This window comes from Siphateles boraxobius, unplaced genomic scaffold (assembly GCF_051911475.1).
Source record: "Siphateles boraxobius isolate OS27281-9 unplaced genomic scaffold, OSU_SipBor_1 77, whole genome shotgun sequence".
Classification (NCBI taxonomy): Eukaryota; Metazoa; Chordata; class Actinopteri; order Cypriniformes; family Leuciscidae; genus Siphateles; species Siphateles boraxobius.
In genome coordinates this window covers 16,564,074-16,587,658 of record NW_027509205.1, presented here as the reverse complement: position 1 = coordinate 16,587,658, position 23,585 = coordinate 16,564,074, and the positions used below count along the sequence as shown (strand labels likewise).

The following is a 23,585-nucleotide window of genomic DNA, read 5'->3' as shown; positions in this document are numbered from 1 at the left end:
ATTACACACGGCGACGTCCTAATTAAACATAATTAATCAAAATGAGTTATCGCCCACCCTGCCAGGGGCGGTGCCAGCCTGGGCTTCTTCGCCGGTAGCGTGGCTGTAGTCCAATTTTGCTTAAATGTGTAATAATAGACTCTGTTTTTAGGAGAAAGGAGAAAACCAAATGTGCTTTCTCTGGTTGCGCTTTAGGTCCCATACTGAAGAAGAGTGCTTGAAGGTTGGAAGAGAAGTGCACTGCCTGTCATTAGGCCCAGCGGGTTGAGCGGCTGTGAAGCTGCTTGAGAGAGAGAGAGAGAGAGCGCGCGCGTGAGAGAGAGAGAGAAAGAGAGAGAGAGAGAGAGAGGGAGGGAGAGAGAGCGACTTGTCTAAATGATTAATGTTGCGAGGTTGGTAGGCGGAGGAAGGCATATATGTAAGGTTATGTATTAAGAATACAAAGTACAGTATTGCCTATTTCAAAAAGTATCAAAGTAAAATTCACAGAAGCACTTTTAAGCTAAATTAAGATTCAATCTCAGTTGTTCTCAATTGTTTCTACTAAACTAACAAAGAAAAAGAAAATATCTGGAAAAACAACAGAATGAACACATTATTGTCATTCACATGCTATTCAGTCACCTTTATTAACTATCCAGAGGGATTTAATTAGTTTTACGCAACCACTTTTCAGTTTCAAACACATGCTTTTAGTCTGATATGGCCAAGAGATAAGAACTAGAAATATATGCACATTTTACATTACAGCTCTGTCATGTTCACACTTTTGTCTAGATGAATAGGTAAAAACAAAACAAATAAATGATTATATCATTGACGTAGTATTGTGATAGAGGGGGTAAGTCCTGTTTTGTTGCTTTATTCATTTGTCAGTCAAAACACCATACATTCAGATTTAAATGACCAGTACTTTCAGTATTAAAACAGAAAAAAAAACTGTAAAATGTAACTCAAGGCCGTTCAACATGGCCATTATCAACAACATTTCCAAGTTAAAAGATTCAGCACATGCCTTGGGAAAAATAGCATATCGTTTTGTGAGTAATAAAAATATGTGGCGCACTTGCAAAAGTTGGGCGGATGTTAATGACCATTCAAAGTCTTAAATGCCCTTTTTAAAATAGTATTTTCTGTACCCAAGAGATAAACTTGTACAAGAGGGCTTACATCCATGTGCAATAAATCTTAGCGCTTTGCAGAGATATTACTACAGCAGTTTATGCACAATGGTGACTAACTCTGATACACCATGTACAAACTGATAACATGTAATCTGGTTCAAAGCGAACTTGGTTATTGAACTCTTCCAAGTTAACTTTTCATATAAATCATCATCTAGGGGCAATAAATCTTCAATTTTCTTATATATAAATCATGCCAGAGAGAGTTACAATGGGGAAAATAGCTGATCAGCAACAGAACAGCATACTTTGTGTAGAATTTGTATTTGTATTTCACTTATTACAGAGGTTGGCAAAGGTCACTGTCATTATGTGAGTCATTCTTTCAGTGCTGGATTCTGAAAGCAGAAGTCCCTAGTTGTTGGATTTCCTGTAGTTTCACTAGTGGTTCTGAGCACAGTTCATCATTGATGGTCTCTCGTAGTGGAACTGGAATTGTAATGGCATTGGAGTATCCACCGCACTGCCACTAATCGCAAAGGGCTGGTTACCTGTTTTCAGGCAGGAGTAAGAGGACCTTTCCTTTGACTTTTGCTTATGGTCTTTCTTATACTTCATGCGACGGTTTTGGAACCAGATTTTAATCTGGCGGTCAGTGAGCTTCAGCAGCGCTGCCATCTCAAGTCTCCGTGAGCGGCACAGATAAGTGCTGAAGTGAAACTCCTTCTCCAGCTCAAGCAACTGAGCGGAGGTGAATGCTGCACGTGTCCGTTTAATGTTAGAACAGCTGCTATCTCGTACTCCTGCTTCACCACTGCTGTGCCTGGAATCACCTAGAAAACAGGCAGATGGATAGAAGTTTTCAGGTACACAAGTTTCTGGTTCCCTGGTTTCATAGACAGAACTTTAGCCTTGTCCCAGACGAAAGTGCATGTTTGAGCTGTTTTAACTGAAAGGAACTTGGACTATCTTAAAATATGTCCGTGCCATTGTTTTGTCTCAAGATGCACACCAGTAATGTTTTTTGTTTTTTTTGTAGACAATTTTATAAAAGCAAAGTCCTAATTGAACTAAGGCCTAATCCTGGTTTAATCTAAGCCCCGTATGTGAAACCGGGCCAATATTTGTCGAAAATAGACTGATTCTCAAGTTTCGACAATGATAAGATAGTTCACCCAAAAATTAAAATTATGTCATCATTTCCTCACCCTCATGTTGTTCCAAACTTGAATAAATGTCTTTGTTCTGTTGAACACAAAGAAAGATATTTTGAAGAATGTTTGAAAAAAACTGTTTGGTTACAAAATGATGACAGAATTTTCATTTTTGGGAGAACTATCCCTTTAACCATTTTGAATAGGATAATCTATTTGAAGCATAAACTGGGATGATGAAAATATAGCATGACATCTTTGAATATGCTCAGCTGCATCGGTGTACTTAGAATTCACACTGTCTTTGGGCACACCACTGTTGGTAGACTAATCACCAAGTTAATTATCCATTCCGTGTGTTCTACTGTTAGATTCCCTTATGATTTTTTCATATCAAAAATGTTGTTCAAGTTGTGACCTCAATGGCATCTTTACATTACATTACTGAACATATAAGATGACACCCAGCACATTATATTCACTGTATCACCTCACTAATTATGGTATATGTTTGATAGAACTTATTCACTAGTGTAGAATAGCTTAGGCTAAAAAAAGTGAATCCGTTTTATCTGTGTGACCCAGAAAAAGCCAACACAAGACAAAAACAAACAAAAAATCCACTGTAGGCTCTTTTTTTATTATTCTGCTCCTTAGTAAACGTTTAAGCTTAATCAAGTTCACAGAAGAACTAGCGGTCCCTAGAAAATATGACTTTCCTTAGAAATTCTCTTGTTTTAGCCTATAGACATTTTCACAGAGAAACGTCATAATACTGTTAGACACCATATCAAATCCCCATGCTTAAAATATATAATTGTTTTTGTCAATGAGCAATAAGCATAGATTACATTTGCCCCACTCTTGTGTTTTTCCATAAACGTGTCCACATTCATCTTAATCTTTGGTTTTTGTGTTCATGATGGACTGAACTGATGAACATATTTAAATAAATTAACTTAAATTATCAGAATGAAACTTCAGTTTTAGACACACTCTTACATGAATTTACTCGAAGTAAACACCATCTTTATTAGTCAAGATTGAAATGTTGCTTGTGATTATGGGCTTATTTTCTATCAAAGGAGGAAGGATAACACCAATAATTGATTAATAACTGTACTTCTAAATGATGTCATTCATTGACATTAGTGTCTAAGTGACAAATTACATTTACATAGAACCAAATCTGACACAGATGTTATTCATTATCGACTAAAATATGACAGACTGATTAGATTACGTGTTTCTAAGCAATACAAATCAATATACCCCATTTACTCCAAAAACGAGTTCTCTCACCTGATTCCATGACTTTAATGGAGCTGAAGTTTATAGGTGTGTGTGACTCTCTCATCCAAGGGTACTTCTTGCTTGGAAAGCAGGAAGTTGGTAGCTTGCATCTCTTATCTTTTTCCGTATCATTCGCGTGGTCCAAGGAGTTTATCTTTTCATTCGTAGGGTAGTTGGCATCAGCATAGGATGAATAGGAATGTTGGATTTGAGAGATTTTTTCAAAGTTCCAAATATGGCCTTCATAAGGTTTTGATGAATTTTCTTCAGCATGTTGACTCCACGCAGAACTGCTCTCCTGTAGAGCACAAGGGGAGGAATGTTGCTCCATAGAAAAAACATGAGATTTTTTGCAACATATCTTGTTCAAGTGTGCATTGTAAATGTGAAAGTCTTGAAACGAATTCTTGTACATCTCTAACCCTCCTGATCACTCGGGCTGACTAATTGATCACACAAGGTGTAGGAAAGACATAAAAGTACACTCACTCGCGTCTTTAATTGTTTCCCAACAAGGGTAAACAATGTAGTCACGTGATGGCCTCCTCCAATAGCCTCGCGCACTCGCTGTTTGAGTTGTAAAGTGCTCGAAAGCAACCAAACGACGATTCCGGGTGCCTCCGCATTCTTCAACTATTTTGCAATTTCGAATGATTATCCTGTGGACAGACGAAAAGCCATGAGCAGGGCTCATACATTACCCTGTGCCCGTGCTGACAAGAGTTCAGAGAGCGTGATTGAGATGTGGGAGGGAGTCGGAGACCCATTTGGAAAGAGAAAAGACACGCAAGTCTGGGATCATGTCTCTTTAGTTAAGCCACAATGGATTGCAGAATACAGACTTCATTTCCTTGATAATGTTTTATAATACAGTGTTTGAAACCTTGACTTACTTTTCAGTCCTCTTGTGGTATGTATTTAAAAATAATCGACTTGTTTCTGTTATAGTTAAGTAGCCTAATTATTCGTAACAACAGCTCCACGTGTCTTAACATTTAATATACAGTATAGGCCTATATATATATATATATTTTTATCTTTGTAATCTGTCGTAAACAGCCATGTAGATAAATGTTTAAGCAATGCTTCTTTATGAATAAAATATTTCTGTAATATAGATTGTTTGTCTTTCTCCATCGGCATGTTTTGTAAAAAGGATAACAAACAACCTTTCTGATGTGTGATGAAATTGCAACACAGGTTAAACGGATCTTTTGAATAGGCTACTAATAGTGTTTTACTATCCACATTTTTTCGACGTGTTTTGAGATTTCTGCTTATTTTACCTGGTGAATTAGACATCAAGAGAATCAATGGGTGCGGTCAAACAAAGGGATTTTGATTGTCAATGCTGTAGCTGACAATGCATGTCAAAAAAAATCTTTGGAATGATAGTTTTTTTATTATTATTATTAACTGGCAGTATAAGAAACGAGTCGCTAAGATGGTTATTTGCTATTTCGGGTAACCAAACAAATATTTTTAAGTTGATGTAAGACCCGCATTGAGTAGGCTATTTAAAACAATGTCTTGATGAACAAAGAGCAGGAACAGCCCAGAATTGGCGTATAAGGACGACATTTTAGGGCAATTGGAAAGTCTTTAAAAACAACAAGTTACCCAGCGCCAACAAGTTTCAAAAAGTCATTGTAAATTGATCACAAAACTCTTGCTTTCGCAACAGAATTAGTCTTTGTCCTCTCTGACGTCATATAGCCTAAGCTGATGGAAGAGGGTTCACTTAGAACGTTGACTATTTTGCACTCAACCTGGGCAGATCGCTGTATTTTAGAAACCTAGGCTATAGGTTATCGACACAGTAAGAATTCTTGTTGTGCCAATTCCTAATTTAAACGACTGCATGCCGATAACATTAGCAGTCTCGTTGAAGTAGCCTAAGTATAAGTATAGGCCTACCCAGTCTGAAATGAACATAAAAGACATCACCCTTCCTTTACACAAGCTGCATGTGGACAGCGGTTGTCTCGCACTAGTGATTAATTGTGCACAAGGACTGAAACCCAAGGACTAGTCCCTTTTCATTTACTCTCCACAGTGTCTTGTTTGAGTATTTACTCAGACACTCAGTACTGTCAATAACATGTCTGGCGTATTTTCGAAGACAAAGACTGATAGCCTCAACGACTCACTCTCTTTCTCCTGCAGGGATTTTTATTTTTTGTTCAGGGAATGTTTAATATAATACACTGTTCAAGGAGTTTCTAAAACGCCAAAAAGCGCCTACCAGTATGGCCAGATTTGTATTTGAATAATGGACATCTCAATCCTAGCACATGTAGGACTACAAGATTACTTTGGACTGCATTAAAACAATGACGTGTAAATGTCAGCATGACACCAATTAAAAAGCCTTGTCTCTCATTTCGAATGGTTTAACTAGTCAAATAACCATAACCAATCATAACCATGCATATACTGTGTATTAAAGAAGATAATCAAAGAGCCATGGGGCTGTCCTCTCCGGTTGTGACGCTAAAATCAATCTTTTTTTGAGAACGATTTGTTATTTTGAGTTCAGTGAATTGCTGTCACAAGCCATGTCAAATAGAAGCATTCACTATGCATATTACAAGTCCGGCTTCTGCCGAGCTGCAGCGCTATTAACATGAAATATTACTGCGCCCGAGTGTGCAGGGAATGCAAGTGTACTCATTCCATATGAATTAGATATTCAATAAATGCTATTTAAACTATTTCGATGCATTTTCTATTTTATTAATATTTTTTGGAAGTGGCGGTGTTAGTGGAGGAGGCGGTTATAGGGTTTTTTATTATAATACTTATTATTCAGCAGGTTTTTATGGTTCCCCTTGTGCCTTTCATATATTTCGAACTCGTCCCTTATTGTTTGAAAGTCGCTTGTGATCTAGGGAATTTTCTAATTAAAGTAAGTTTGTTCCCTTGTCTCATGCCGCTGGGTCCATTCACTAAATCTGAAAAGGAATCTTTGATGTAGTGGCTCAGCAAGACCATAACTCAGCGCCTCCGCCGGTACACTACAATTCTCAGTGAACTCTGTTTGAACCACGTTGCTGGCAATAAATCATTTTTCTTTCTCTCACAAAAGCGCGCCGGTCGCTCTGGGTGTCAACCCTTTTATAATTCCTCCCTACCTTCTGCGCTCTTGTGGTTGCTGACACAAACATATGCATAAAACATCGATAATAACATCGCTTTAACCATTTCGTGCAAAGATGGGCTCTCTAAAGAGGATAAAAACCGGAATGAGGCAACGAACTATTTTGCTAACATAACTCCAATTGGTGTTTTTTTTTTTGTATTGCGGATTAAAGAGTTTTAAAAAATGGGTCTTTCTTTCTTTCTTCCTTTCTTTCTTTCTTTCTTTCTGTCTATTGAAATCACTACATTTTTTTGGATTTCTTAAAATCATAATATTTTCATAGTTTCTGCACACCGCAATGGATTCATTTCTTCAATAAAAATTCAAGTAATATCCTAGTGTCTTTTTTTAGGGGACAAATAAGAGAGTAATTCCAGGAAAGGATTTAGTCGGTTATGCATACAAATGGGCCTGTCTCTGATAGTGTTATATCTTCACAATCTGAACCTAAATAAAACGAGTGGAATTTAAAAAGATCTCTCAAGTAGGCCTACTCTTGAAACTTATGAGCTCGACTTGATAGAGTCGATTGCTCTGTTAATTCTGTTATTCATAACTGTTTACATTGTACTTTAAAGTGAACATGTCATGTCTGGCGGATTCACTCCACAATGGGAAAAAATAAAGGAAACCTGAAAGATTAATACAATTCATATGAGGTACAATTTCTTTAAAGCTGCCTTGTTGACAGTGACTTTTAGAGTAATATAACTTCATCGCACCTGTCATATTTTCTTCCGCATAAATAAAATGATACTATATAACCTATGTCGTCTTATTTGCATTCATGTTGATATCCTAGTTTCATGTTTCTTTCTAAACGTTTTATCTAAACTGCTTATGAATGATTGTCTATAAAGTCATTGGACTTCTATCTTTGTTCCTTCAAAGATAAAGTTGTCAAGTTGTCTTTATTTCGGCGGCTTTATAATGTTAATATAGGATTTCAAGTAGGCTGTTAGTATTTATATTCTATGCCAGTACATGCCCGTTTAAAGCACTCACCATGTTGTACAGAAAACGTTAATCTACGAATGCCATTTCTCTATAGAAAAGATGACATTAATCATTTTGGCGCAGCAGCACGTCTCGTGACCTCCTCATGACCGCATATGTTTAGACACACTGCAGACACCCCGGAGGACTGGACAAAAGCCTCAATACACAATTCTGCATCTATACCGTGACACTGGGAACTTCTCAGTTGCAGCAAGGGAATCTTTCTTTTAGGCTATAAAGATATGTCAACCTATATGAAATGACTGAAAATAACGCACTGAATTTATAACTGCACTTATAACTTTTTAACAATTTATTGTTTGTTTGTGGAAATGTGCTCTACGAGGGTCTTGATATGAGCACATTTCTCTGCATGTAGCTACGTGAGATTATGGATTTTACAGAAGATTCTTCTATCTTGTCTATCTTCTAAACGTGCCTTGGGACCTAAAATTACGTCTGTGTGTTCACTATAGACGAGCACAGTCTCTGACATAGGTTATGTGTCCTTTGGCTCTTATAGCCTACATGAATTAGGCCTACTCCATATCTCTTTTGTGAGACGTGTGGAAGCCTGCAAGACAGATACACAGAAACAGAGATGTTCACAGGTGACCCTTCATTCATATTACGACCGTGCTCAGTCTCGCATTCTTAACAAACTGCCCCCTGTGCCATTATACGTTGAACTCTTCATTGTAACGAGACTTTATTGACAAAGGCTGGGTAAAATACTACAGGTTAATTCGATAAAAACAGGATACGCATTGTAGCTTCAATCGGTAACTCGGTAAAATAAAGAACTTTTAGTGATAATGGATGTTCTACTATTCTGTGAGCGACTCTCGTGTAGCTTGTTGCCTGGCAACTTGAACAAATCACAAGATCAAGATCACTCTTCTCTTTCATCAGACATTTATCTATCTTACCCGAGTAATCCAGTATGAAATTATATTTATTCATATATATATATATATATATATATATATATATATATATATATATATATATATATATATATGCCTATATTTTTTTTTTCTCCTATAGAAAAACAACACATTGTTGGGTTCCCCTGCTGTTCCCAACATGCTCAAATTACGGTGTGTGTGGCCTGGTAAACCCTACATCATGGGGACAAAATGTCCCCAAAAAGATAACAATATCCTTATAACAACGAAATCCTTGGCCTTGTGGAGACATTTTTTTTCGTACTAAGTAATGTGTTTTTAAAATGCAGAAAGTTTTCTGTGATGTTTAGGGTTAGAATATACAGTTTGTACAGTATAAAAATCATTATTTCTATGGAAAGTCTTCATAAAACATGAAAACTGTGTGTGTGTGTGTGTGTGTGTGTGTGTGTGTGTGTGTGTGTGTGTGTGTGTGTGTGTGCATGCGTGCGTGCGTGTGTGCGTGTGTGCGTGCGTGCATGCGTTCGTTCGTTCGTTTATACCGTCAAGCAACGCCTCTTTTCAAACAGCAAGCAGATCGTTATGTTGCGCAGAACGATGCAGAGGTGCGTTTCCCAAAGCCAACTATGGTCGCAAGTTCCGTCGTTACTAATATACTTCAATGGAAATTGCGATCATAGTTGGCCAACGATTCTTTTGGGAAACGCACCCCAGTTCAAGTGGCAATCAGGTCCAAAGATGTTGAACTAACACCAACATTTTCACCAGTAGGCTACGTCCAATAATTTGTCTACGCATAACAATTTTTTTTTGAAAATAACTTTATTTTAATATTAACGTTAAAAACTCGACGGGATTTTATTTACCACTTGTTGTGTTTATTTGGTTAACGTGATCTTTTAAAAATGATTTATTTACCTGCTGCAACACGATCTCATGAAAGTGCGTATCTATAACACAAATTTTATTTATCCTGCTATTTATACGCCAAAAATAGTTTCTGCATGCAAATGATGCACTGTGAACCCCTTTGGTAGGATTAGGAGTTTGGAGTGTGCGTATTACACGCCAAAAAGTGCATATCATAAGCACGTGAAAACTGCTTATCGTATGGACGCAGAAACTATTTTGGCGTATAAATGGTAGCCTATGAGAAATAAGATTCGTGCTATAGATACGCACTTTCGTGAGATCGAGCTGTTTGTTTTTTTGTTTTGTTTTTTTGCATGTTGCATTTGTTTTGGTTAAACTGTAGTTGTTACACAGTTCATCACTTCAATGTTGATTCATTCAGATCTATTACGGTGTCAATGTTGCAAAAGTTAATGTCATTATCCAGCTCAATTCAGTTTCTGAATTCAATTCCATTTAAAACTGTTATGTGTTTCTTGTGGAAAAAATATACTCAAGCTCTAACTATTATATGTATTTTATATTATTATTATTAAAGTAAAATAAATAAAAAGACTATACGTGTCCCAATCTGATATTGGAAGTCACAATATATCTGTTGGTGAAGGTAGCATAACTCTATCAAGCTGTAATTTTTCGGTTGTCCTGCAGGTGACTCCATACCTTTTACCGATGCACTTAGTGCTCCGATTCCTACGACGACTTCCATGCTACGATTTATAATGCTTTGGGGAAACAAACAGCATGTAATTCTAAAATGATTCGTAAGATCTACTCAGGCGTACGTTGCTTTTGGGAAATCCCAAAACGCCCCCAAGACGTTTATCATTAAAGGGGTTTCTTCATTTACAACTTATGATTGTTTGTTTGACACTTAATCTGGAGTTAAGGCGTGTTCTCATTTAGCACATGGTCACTCAAATCTCATGGGCATTCTCATGAATATCTGGTGTGACTGCATTAGGAGAGACACTGTTGAAATTATATTGTTTTTGAGACAAATAATTGTTTTTTGAGTGCACAAACATGTCTTGATGTTCGATGATTATTGGATGAAATGGCCGCCCAGACAAACGTATCTTTCTTAATAATATTATAACCAACACTTTAAAAAGTAAACATGGGCAGTTACTTGACAATGCTATTTCTACCTATGCTCATAAGTGTAATATGACTTTCAAAGTTTTTTTTTATTCAGACATATTAAATATTTTTGACTTAAATAATACCAGGTAATGTAGATTTTGCACCGGCGTGATGCAGACTTTGACAATTATTTGTTTAACTTGTATAGTAGACCTATTTTTGGTTTGTGGTAAGTATCTGTTCTTAAAACAATTTTTTTCTTTTTTTGTCGTGTGTACCATCTCTCAGTTGGGCTGCTCTAGTTTGGGTGGCCATTAGGCATGACATTTGGGGTCATGTTGAGTGTAAAAGGTTAAGGGGCAAGACATCAGGACAAAGATTATGGAGATATATGTTGAGCGCAATGCAGACACTCTTCTTCGCTCACGCTCTTAGTTTTGCATAAAATGCGGGAAAAATATATTAAATGCGCGAAAGTCAAAGGCACGGTTAGACGCGTTGGACTCACAGGACGTTTATCCAATGGAAAAATATCTGTATTATGTATTTTATGTGTCGAGCGGATATTCAGAAGAACTGACACATTTCTGGAAAATAGCAGGTGACCCCCGATTCAACTCTGATGCTTTTTGCGACGTTCAACACAGAGTTTATACAGAGGATCTCGTAACAATGCTAAGAACTTATTAAGAACTTAATTTGAGAAGACACTTATCTTACAAAAAAGAGTTGACAAAAATGCAGTTTAGGATAAAAAGGCAAAATGACAATGCATCCAGTACTTTACAGAACATGATATCTTATATCTTATATGATATGATATCTTATAGTGATCATTTATTATTGTGTATTTATTGAGTAAAGGTCCCTAATGTTCATTTATTAAAAATAACTGTGGCTGATCATACTTCCCTGCGATATATTAAGAAATGTTGTACCAGAAAATCCCCATGATTATGAAAATTAGAATAACGAATAAGCAAGTCAAAACTTGCTCAACAAATGGTGCGTTGTAAATAGCTACATAAAATTGATGCTATATATACATGCAACGACAGGGCCAACAGATGACCTGTCATTGCGCAATTACTAGTCTCTAACCTCTTTATGACTGAAACAATCATCTGTTCTCATAACAGTTTTATGTCTCGTGGAGTAATTAACATGGTGGACCCTGTATGCTTTACAATGGGTTAGTGTCAGGTTTAGTATTAACACACGCAAAGTGTATTCTTCACTTCCCTTGTAAATTAGTTGTTTCTGGGCCGGTTGCTCGAAAGCAGATCTGACGTGCAATGTAAGTATTGCTTTAAAATTAAAGTCTGTTCCCCGAAAGCCTCGTTACCTTGATGCGTTAAAAAGTAAACGAGAACTTAAAACCACTCGTAGAACATGCAAGGTATAACTCCATTCTGCAGTTTACAGAAAAAAAAACACTGACATGGTAAAATAATGTGCATTTCTGTGCAACTGCAAACACTTCAATATCACACAATTGTATGGCATGAACAATTGTAACTGCAGTATTCAGAAGAGAACCCCCCTCCCCCCTCTCCCCTTGGTAAAATGCGCGTTTCTGCAGACAGGTGATGATCTTCGTGCTCTTCCTGATTGTCTCTTCCTCATCTTCCTCCTACAAGGGCAGGTTCAAAAGCCTAAACACAACAGTTTTTGTGCGGTGTGGCACTACTTGTATTGCAGGGCAAAACCCTCAATCATCTTTTTGATTTATGGGCGCATAAAGAAATGCCCACTTCTCTATACGGTACAGTTCACTACAGTGTGGATGAGGCCGTGGCTGTTCAACCTTCTATGATTTTTATGGTTAACAAATATAGTTTAATAGTTTGTCCACTCGCATAAGGCTCACATTAATTTAATTATACTATAATTATAACTGAATTGTTTACTTATTATAGCCTTATATTTAAAATTATTGAAAGAATTATTTATTTAGGCTATTATACGCCTACAACATAATATATATATATATATATATATATATATATATATATATATATATATATACACACACATAGCTACATACATGTACCTGTATATATATATATATATATATATATATATATATATATATATATATATATATATATATATATATATACATACATACCTGTGTGTATATATATATATATATATATATATACAGGTTGTGTGTGTGTATGTGTGTAAACATAATAATAAATATAATAATAAATAATTTCCCTATAAATATTAAGTAATTGTATTTATAAGCATGTTTCAATTAAAAATATATAGTATTTTTTCGTAACTTACAACAGCTATATAGGACAACTTTTTTCTTTTCTTTTTTTCAGTAGGCCTATTGTCACATCGTAAATGTTTTATTTAACACTGTATTTAAATTTATTTTATAACAAACGACCTCTGGGCTGGTTTTGGAAACGGTACACAACCATCATTAAATAATGTACGACATAAGCTAAGACGATCTTTAGAGAGTGATTTAAACTATTGGAAAACAGGGCTTAGTGCAAATGCTGGCGCCATGTTGTTCATCCTGCATAAATTAAGTTATTGGGATCAATTATGAGCTATTGCAGAAAGCCTACTGTTGTTACAACTATCGATGCAGCCCTTAAATGACGAATGTTGTGGGGAAATATGTCTAATATAATACGGTCTTAACAACTTTTCTAACTGTTTAGAAAAGTTAGCATATTTGTGTTTATTTTCACTTGTCACCTAACTAGAGATCTTATTTATCAGCAACTAAAATATGATTGTTAGCATTGCAGTACAGAACACTAGTTTATCTGAATATAGCTTTTTCATCAAATACATGAAAAATATTAACCTAAAAGATAAAATTATAAATGTTTTTCTGCAACTTTGCCCCGAATAGCCAACGCTTCTCAAAAATGTGTTTTAGTTAATCTAATTAGTTAATCTAATGGTTAACTAAATGGTTTAATTTAAGTAAAAATAATAATAATGTTTGATACGACTGAATCAACTTCACTAAATTCGGTTGCACCGATTTAGTAGGGTCAGTAATTTTAAGGGTCAGATTATAAAGAGGTGCAACTGAACGTTTCTCTTTTTACATTACTGTAAGTATAATAAATATTTATACATGCAGCATTTGTATGAAAGTTTATTGGCTGACAAGAAGTCACGTGTTATGATTTCCTATAGGCTACGTGTCCCCGGAACAATACAGTTCGTTTGTTTGTTCATTTATTTATAGTTTAGTACAACATATGTCAGACGGTGCATTTGTTCTCCTTTTCTTTTAGCGTGCATTAGTAACAGAAAAACTGCTTTACATCTTCCGTTAAATGTCAGACATCCAAGCAGGAAAGTCAGTCCGTCAGGACCGTCTTGTCTCACGAAACAGGTTTGTTTTGTATTTTAAAAGTTGTAATCAGTTTGGATGTCACACAACCTGTAATTAAGTTAACAGTCAATAAAAAGCTATTTCAAGCACTTTTCCGAGATATTGATTTCACATTGTCTTAACTGTTAAGAACAAAAAAAGTTTTTTTATTTTTTTATCCCCATTTAGGTAAACGGTCAACATTACTGACCAGCACAACGCTATCTCACGACCAATTCGTAAGAGTGATTAAAAGGTGGCTAATTCGTACGATTTGTCTAAACCCACGTGATGGGTAGGTTTAGGGTCGGGGTCAGATGTAGGTCATTCGTACAAATTCATACGAATTTGGCAACTCGTAAAATATGTGCAATTTAGCAAAAATCGTACAAATTTATACGAGTGGGTTCGTATGAATTCGATCACTACACTAACAGTTCGAAAAAGAAAAAGATTACAAGGTCGCAAGCTACAGAAGAGCCTTGTCCCAGAGTTCACCGATCTAGTAGCAGGTCATATGGTGCAAAGCAACAAAGGAGAAACACATTCAGATGTCCTTCTTCTATCGCCACATCAATATAACCAAAAACCCACAATGAAAGCAAGAGCACCGGTGGAACCCCAGGAAGCCTGTGAGGGTGCACACAGAAGGTACACGTTGAGAGAGCCAGTGGGGTCAAGGGGTGGGAGAGGTCGGCCAACCCGGCTGAAATGAAACTAATGGGACAGAAAATGTGTCCCCAAATTGAACTCGACTTTTCTTAGTTGCAAAAAACTTCAATAAAGTATCTTTTCAGCCTCGCGACATGGAGGCGACAGCATCTCGAAAGAGGCTGCCGGGATGCTACAATTTAGGCGTGCACATTCATTTCTCTCATTGGCTAATGGTCCCTGAATGCAGTTCTGCACCTCTTTTCAAGTGACTTCCAAAGTCATGGCCAGGCTGAGACGAGGGCCAGTGCATTTTTCCCATTATGTTTGGACAAACTATCCGCTGAAACATATTTTTCAGTGACGCTATTGTGCTCTATTTAGTGCCTGTACAACTTAATACATTATAAGTACAATTGACTATTGCTGCCGGACTTGATTGATGGTCTAAAATGGCTCACTCCTTTGTGCTTCTCAGCCCCCCACTTAGCGAGCCGTTGTGTAATCTTCATTCAAGTCATGCCGATTTACAATTAATCAAACACATTCCTTATTTTCTGTACGTTTCTTTTTTTTGAGAGAGAGAGAGTTTATTTCAATTGACACGCTAAGTGTTTAATGTTTAAAATGTAATATATTCTTGTGCATTTGAAAAAATACAAAAACGTCATAACAAAATTAAAACCAATTTGCACGCGGGAGCGTTCTATGCCGCATTGTTAATGGCAAGGCCACAGCATGCAGATTTTGGTCCTGTGTGCGATGACGTTGCTTCGAAGAGAATCTAGCGCCACTTTTTTAAAAAACAATATGGCACACAAAGAGGAGTGGCTTGAATCAGAACTTTCAAAAACAGAGGTACTAGGGATGTATTTCACCACATGCAAATTGCTTGATTTAATAAAAAAAATATATAATAATATGGACATAACTGGCCGATTTCACAGCCTTTGTCTCTCTACATTTGTTTTTTTACACATTTATCCCATAACACGTATTTTTGCAATGTGTAGTAAAGCTGATTCGTTTCATTCTCCATTGCATCTGAATATTTCAAGATTAATTAGCATTAATTTGAAATAACGAATTGCAAAATAGATTTGATTTAAACTCAGCTAAACTAATTTAATAAAAATATAGACCATAAAATTTAAAAATAGACCTATTTTCACGTTCTGAATATCATCCAATTTTTTACTGTTAGTTTACCTAAAAGAAAAAGGAATTGGTTGAATTTGTCAGCTTGAAAACGCTTGAAATTAATATAGCGGAGAGAAACATAAGCAGTGCTGGACATTTTTGAATACTGGAATTGATTTTCAGAGACATTTTCAGCCATGTTGAAAACAGTAATGAATCTTCTGGAATGAATAGCGATAAGGTCCCTTCTGAAAAGGCCCGAGTTATGTGACTCGTTAATCGAAGAGGTGAGAAAGTGATGTACAGAGCCCAAACTAACCCCTACACAACCCTCACCCCTCAAATATGAGAAATAGCGTTGTAGATATTAGAGAAGGTATGGCAAAAATAAAATGGCTGATTAATTTCCTGCAATAAAGAATGCTGGAAAACCGTTCCACACCATGGAGTATTTTTAAATGCACTGAAAACACGATTTTCCGTTTGGGCCTACATTTGACTTAGACTACATGAAAGTTTGCATCCCCTGTTAAAAAATATAAATAAAACTTTTCGCTATTTATGCGCGGAAATGTAATCTACATTGCATATTAATAAAAGTCAGCCACGCAAGTCTAGGTAAAACTAATAGACACTTACGTTTTATTGACCAATATAATTAGCACAAATACACTAAACTGATTTTATTGCATCTCACAACAATCTGCTGTAAATAGCCTAAACACAACGCCATCACAACAAAACTAAATGATAATTTAAAATCTTAACCTTTCCATACGACAGATAACCCACAGCATGATTTACTTTAAAAGAAAACAAAGACGTTTAAGATATTTTTTTTCTATCGATACCCACGATAGTGTTTTTCATTTACAGTACAAAAAAACGTACCAGCTCTTTCAAGTGAGAAATAAATAGATTCGTTGTGCACTTCACCTTGGCAGCTGGGCTAAAGAAAGGCCCACAAATAACATTTGAATAAAATGTCCATAACCTGCTTCGCCCAAAACATTTCTCTTAAAAAGAAAGAAAAGAAAAGAAGAAAAACAAACAAACATCATATTGATTCAGTTTTTAGATAAATTAAACCCTGTTTCTCGTAAAAAATAATCCATAGGTATTCGCAATAATCCATGCTATATAACATGCATTTTATATAACTGTGGACTTAAAGGAACCCCCTTTACGCACAAGATACCTACGAAAACAAAATATATTATATTTTATAAATAATCAGTCATTTGATCTTCCCTTTTCTCCTCTCCTCGAAATAGTTCTCTTATAACCTTGTAATATCCTCGGCACGCTCGGGTCCGGAGAGGTCCTCGGAGGCTGATATGGTGTTAGTGGTGGAAGCTGCCGCCGCGGAGCTTGTGTTGGACACGGAGGAAATGCCCGTGGAGGACGAGGATCTGACTTTGGTGTTTGGCAGCCTATGGTCTTTTTTCCACTTCATCCTGCGGTTCTGAAACCAAATTTTGATTTGCCTCTCCGAGAGGACCAAGGAATGAGCAATCTCGATACGTCTTCGCCGTGTTAAGTACCGATTATAGTGGAATTCCTTCTCCAATTCTAAGACTTGCTGGCGAGTGTAAGCAGTTCTAGACCGCTTGGGTTCCGCTCCATTGTAATTAGGGTTCACTGGAAAGAGGAGAAGCAAAGGGAAAGAAATAATAGAATAGGAAAAGAGTAGAAAAGAAAAGAAGCAGCGAGGGAAGGATAGGGTAAACAAGCGTGTCTTTCATTGAAAAATGGTGGCGACAGAGGAAATGAGGGTGGGATGGATAAAACATCTTAAAGTTAGCTTTCTATAATAAGGCTAAAATCACATTGGACTCAGCACTGAATTATTAATGCAACATTATAAAGCTTAGTTTTTCCTCTGGTCCCAGATCTCCCTCACTCTCTCGCACACTCATAACAAGAGAAGCCACATGGTGATACGACTGCCCAGAGTATACCTCGGCTATAAAATTTATGGTGGGTGTAATTACCAATGCCTAGTCGTAAATCCGCCTCAATTGTGCCATTTCAAAGGCTTCTATCCTATCGTAGCAGAGGCTGGCCAGGGGATGAGTGTAAAAAGGAGTGAGGCAGACGGAGAGAGAGAGTTAGGATGAGGGGCGAGCTTTATAGTGCTTAAGAGAAATACACTCAAGTTGCCTACCGGTGCTGACGTGAATTTTCTTCATCCATGGGTACACAACGGGTTGTTTGGCAGAGGCTGAGCTGTTGGGATGCTCCGGGGTGGCTTGATTGCAGGCGGAGGATGCAGCCGGAGGGGTGGCAGGAGACAGGGGTAACGGTGGGGGCTCACATGAGGCAGGTTGCCCTTTTCCGAGCAGGTGCCCCGCGTGAGGAAGTCCATGTCCTCTTTGAGTATCAGGCTCAGGGATGCTTGGACAGTTAAACTGACGCTCCTGGTAGCTTGCCCGCGGAGGGTATAACTCCTGGTGGTGATGCTGGTAGCCACTCTCCCTTGCACGGCTGTAATATTCGGGGCTATGTTCGGGAATGTAGCTATTTTGCGAATATTCCTCGCAAGGAGGAAATTTCGGATCGATGTAGTTAGAGTCCATCAAATACGAGCTCATGATCATTAATTTCTGGAGTGGAAAATAATTTTTCTAGCTTTGTCGTTTTTCTGCTCCATAAAGCCCTCCTACTAGCGAGCAACCCTGTAAAGTTACTTTTACCACGTGATGCGATGGCCCAATGGCATGGGGCGATGTAGTCCCCGGATAAGGAACCACAGCTTTTGCAAATATACCTTCAATTTTCCGCCATTGTCCGCGAAGTCTCTCAGTCTCTCTATCACTCTCTCTCTATCTCTCTCTCTCTCTCTCTCTCTCTCTCTCTCTCTCTCTCTCTCTCTCTCTCTCTCTCTCTCTCTCTCTCTCTCTCTCTCTCTCTCTCTCTCTCTCTCTACCTCTCTCACACACACACACAGAGACGCATACACAATGGCCAAATCTTCTCGGATCATGTCATAGCAGGGATTTTAGGGATGTTTCTCAGTTAACTTGTGCATGTGCCGTTACCTGTATGAGTTTCACTAATTAATTAATTTAAATAATAATAATAATAATAATATGTTATAAGTAGTAGTAGTAAAATAAAAATAAGTAATTGCAAATGCAAATAATTACACAACATTATACAATGCTTTTTTTACCACGGATTTTTATGACTAAACGTGCAGGGAAATATCTAGTAGCCTATAAGCATCTTCGTTATTATATAGAATTAATAGGGCTGTTAGAACCAGATCAGGATAATGTATGTGGAGGCAGAAAGCAGATTCTGTGTTTAATTAAGATATAAAGGCTTTAAATCAATCGTTTACATTATGGCGTACAGCATATTTCCGTTTCTACAATTTTGGCTCAGTATGTTCATGTCTTCCTGTGGTAGTAGTCATTTTTCAAACTCCTTATGGTAGTAACTAGTAAGCACACACGACTTTCATGCAAAGTCACGTGCCTCAGACTGAGACGAATACAAACCCAACTTGGCGTTCGTGGCTTTTACGTCGCCCATGTATTCCTGTAGAGACGTATTTGCGATTTTAATGTTTTGGACACAAATTCGGTTCTACAGGGTACATATAGACGACTACTGAGAGACCTTTCTTCTATTGGAAGTTTTAAAACAGAACTCAAAGAACAAAATAAGCCAGGTTAGGCTATGAGCTCTTTTGCTTAAACAGGGCTAAATCATTTTCTTGTTAGATTGTTTGTCAGAATTTATATCTAGGGTCAGAAATGGTATCTAGGAACAAAAGTAATATTTGTTTGTCATCACTGAAAAAATTAAACGCAGAAAAGAAACCAATGTATTAATTTTGTATTGTTTAAAAAAAAATGCTATTTGCTCGAAAGAGAATAAGCAACACATCCGAAGTGATAACATTTAATCATCAGTAGGTTAGTGAGACCAACACACTACATTTTTATACAGATTTCGAAATGCTTTATGTATGTAGGCCTATGTAGGCTATGTATCTATCTATATATGTATTTATTTATTGTTTGTTCATTTTTTGTTTTTTATAAAACTTAGCATATTAGTCTTTTCAATTAAATTCTGTATTATCTGTGTATTCTCATACACAACAAACAAATTGTTCAATTTAACGAAAATGATTTACGATACGACAGAATTAATTTCAAAATAATTTATTCGTTGAGGTTAAATATATTTTTACGTGTTCTGCCTTTTTCATATTTTTCATATCACCCCTAAACACTCCAATAGTCTGAGTAAAAGAACCTAGAACATAAAATAAAGAGTTGAGTGGGCATGAGATGGACAAACAATAAATAATTTTACTATCCAATCCTATTAAATCTCGAAAACATAGGAGCACCCACTTGAATATTCCATCTCAAACATGTTGTGCACAAAGCGGACACGTGACAGCACTGATGAAAAATAAGTTTCTTTTGTTCCTTGGGGTTTATTGTGCACGTTATTACCATATGACCGCCCGGTAACCTGCAAGACCGTGCCCTGAATTTCTCTCTCCTGTTTAGCTATCTAAACGGGAACAGATACGAAATAAAAAAGGATATAGGCCTATACTAAGCAAAGAAAAGTATATAAACTGTTAAGTAAAGAAATAAAGTTTTTAGAAATCATTTAGGCTATATATAGCCAAAGCAACAGAGACTGTTTCCAAATCCAATTTTCAAACCACCAGAGAAAATAAGATTTTCTCCCCTAAATATAACAAAACCAAACAAACAGACAGGACATAACTCTTTAACAAACGAAATCCAACGAAACGGCCGTTTGCCTTATCACAAGCCTTTTATTTTACTTCGAGACCCTGCAGATGTGATAGGGATTTTTTGTCCACCCCCACCAGCCTGAAAACGCCCCCATACACCCACTCGGCACTGCTCTAGTGTTGCGGACGCATTTTAATATAAGTTAGACAGCGTGACCCGCATTTCACCCCTCGCGTTCGACTCGTTCCAATAGTTCACTGCCAAGGAGTTATTGATGAGCGAAAAACGATGAATTCCCTCTACACATAAATGGCCCCAGATTCTGTACCAGCTCAATAACTAGTTATAATGTAGAGACTTCCAAAAAGCTATAACCGCCGGCGAATTTGCTTGATGATTCATTTGTAGCCTATATATGAGATTCCCCATAGATAGATAGATAGATAGATAGATAGATAGATAGATAGATAGATAGATAGATAGATAAGCTGCCCATAACCAGGATCTATTGTTTGTATGCTTAAACGAATGACATTTACGCCTAGGCCTATATGATATTTAATGTATGCCCTTTACAGTAATTTGGAATTATTTCATTTTCGGGCTCATATTTCTTGACTTAAATATCGAATAAAATTGAGTTCAAGTGGCCTAAGCTGTTCCACAATATTAAAAGGACATGGTCGTATCTTTTTTTTTTTTTTTTTGCGCTCTTAAATATTTAACGTCAGATTTATTTATTTGTTCTATATACAACTGTGTGTGTGTGTGTGTGTGTGTGTGTGTGTGTGTGTGTGTGTGTGTGTGTGTGTGTGTGTGTGTGTGTGTGTGTGTGTGTTTGTATGAACTACTGTGTACTGTGTATATATATATATATATATATATATATAATATATATATATATATTCTATAGGCTGGATTTAAAAAAAATATAAAAAGAGCTTATTGGCTCACTAGCACAACAAACAGCTTTAGCACAAAACACTTCCTTGCCTCGAACATGTGCTGTAGTTGTTCGCCACTATTGTCAGGGAACACTGCCCTCTGTGTTTATACGCAGCGAAACAAGATGGGACAAGAATATTATAGGCAACTGGAACAAGAAAATAACGGTAAGACTTACCAGTGCAACGACGACGTCCTCCTTGCCCTCACGTTCATTATTCCCTCATGCGCTAAAAAGAAAGAAAGCAATTTAGAAAATGAAAAAAAAAATACTTATAAAAACTTATCTTCCCAGGCGTGTAAGGATAACCTATTTAACGATATAATGGGTTTGATATATATTTAAAACATTTGAATTCCTGTGATGGAAATAATGCCAGTCTTTCAGTATCCTGAAAATTAATATCAGTATCTGAATAAATATCTGGAGTTTATGTAATCAGTTAAAAGCTAATAATATCAAATCATGCATGAAGCGTAATGACAGCTGCATTTAAATTCTTTACTGATAATTATGTTTTAATGTTTTTAGTACAACTTCTCTTTGTCTCTCATTGAGGTTGAACTGTCCAAAGGCATGATCCTTTAAAGTAGGACAAGGCTATGTATTTAGCACAAGTTATTTTCAGAACTATTTCCTTGATGAATGTAGTTATTTTTGCAACAATGGAGGACCTAAAATGAGTTCCTACTTGGTCAGGTTAACATGGCAATTCAGGATTGTTTAAAAAAAAAAAATTGGGATTGTTTGCTTCTTTCAGGTTTACAGCCTCATGGAGTTTCATTTAACAGTATATGTTTGTGCAGACTGTAAATTCACATACAGTGTTGTACCACTGTTTGTCAGTGTGGCAAACCCCCCCAGTGTGAATATTAACCTTAATACTGGGGGGGGGGGGGGGGGGTTATATACACAGAAAGATAAACATTATATGTATATACCCAGTTCTACAATTATCCATGCTCAACACTGGAAAACATCTAAACACTATGGTATAATTTCAAACAAATCTAAACTGTGTTCAGTTTAAAGCTGTAATCACTGCATTAAAGTCAAAGTATTTTCTGTTACCCACTGTTGTTTCACTGTAGCTATGCAGTCCTTGTTGTCATGACCATCCGTTTTCTTAATAAATCATAATCATGACATGGCTTTATTAATATATCCACCAGTCCAAATTTCATTTGCTATTTTTTTTCTTCTTTTTTTTCATTCATTCACCTCATCCATTTCTGAATGAAGAAGAGTTTATCCACATTGAGAATAAAGGTTCTGTCTTGGATTTTTTTAGATGATTGTCCAAACAGGAACTTCAACAAACAGAATGTGGATTGTTAACAAAGGCTATTCCAACATTGAAAGCATTGCCTTGTTTAGTTATTCTGCATGTAATGGCATAATTTCCAACTCTGTGTCATTTGCTGGCTCTTTGAAGGAGATTACTGCCATATTCCTTGTATGGCCAGTCAATTAGTAACCTGGTAAATGACAAAGGAATTTGTTGAACCCTTGCACTCAGAGAGAAGAAAACAGCGGAATATAAAACTATTGCCCCCTATTGGCAGTTCATTTTTTTGACACTGTATTCAAAGACCTTTAATGATCAAATTAAAGGATGCACATATGGGCTCACTAAAATAGTGCAGTTAAAATTATAAATGTCAACAACAAATTCATTTGAATTTATTAAGTGTTTTCCATCAATAGGTACAACAAATTGTTATTAATTAAATCTCTTTAATAAGTGGACATTTACTGAAAGTGTTTCCATAGTGAATGTGATGTTGGTTGTGCTACAGTACATGACCAATTTATTCTCTCAATGACTTTCCAATACCCCACAAAAATATGAAATGCTATAAATTTAACATTATACTGATTATTATTCTAGTCAATGTATACAATAAGGAATATTATCAACCTCAATCAAACTTGAGTGAGTAAAACCTGCACCTGCCTTGAACCAAAAATGAGCCAACAGGAATCAGCTTCTGCTTTGATGTGATAAAAACTATGGAGTACATTCATAAAAATGTCATTGTCAGCTTTGTTGTTCTTCCAATAATAATGCACATAAATAATGAACACATAAATAAACACAACATAATTTGAGAAAAGCAGCTGTGAAAAACAACTATT

The 23,585-nt window shown here is 36.5% G+C and overlaps 2 protein-coding genes across 2 annotated transcripts in view; both read right to left on the bottom strand.

The window, feature by feature from the left end:
* Positions 1-610: 610 nt before the first annotated feature.
* The window catches only part of hoxc3a (homeobox C3a), a 38,477-nt gene continuing 15,502 nt past the window's right edge, over positions 611-23,585 (bottom strand). The window contains exons 2-5 of the mRNA XM_077218930.1: positions 21,624-21,675; positions 4,060-4,230; positions 3,581-3,897; positions 611-1,957 (exon numbers count right to left, since the gene is read on the bottom strand). Of these exons, the coding sequence (XP_077075045.1) occupies positions 1,566-1,957; positions 3,581-3,897; positions 4,060-4,230; positions 21,624-21,661 (918 nt within the window). The 5' untranslated portion in view covers positions 21,662-21,675 and the 3' untranslated portion in view covers positions 611-1,565. The remainder of the gene's footprint in view (positions 1,958-3,580; positions 3,898-4,059; positions 4,231-21,623; positions 21,676-23,585) is intronic.
* Positions 16,385-18,882, bottom strand: hoxc4a (homeobox C4a). Its single transcript, XM_077218926.1, has 2 exons — positions 17,935-18,882; positions 16,385-17,408 (listed from the first exon to the last, which is right to left on the bottom strand). Exons 1-2 carry the CDS (start codon positions 18,365-18,367, stop codon positions 17,047-17,049), a joined length of 795 nt encoding a protein of 264 aa, XP_077075041.1. The 5' UTR covers positions 18,368-18,882; the 3' UTR covers positions 16,385-17,046.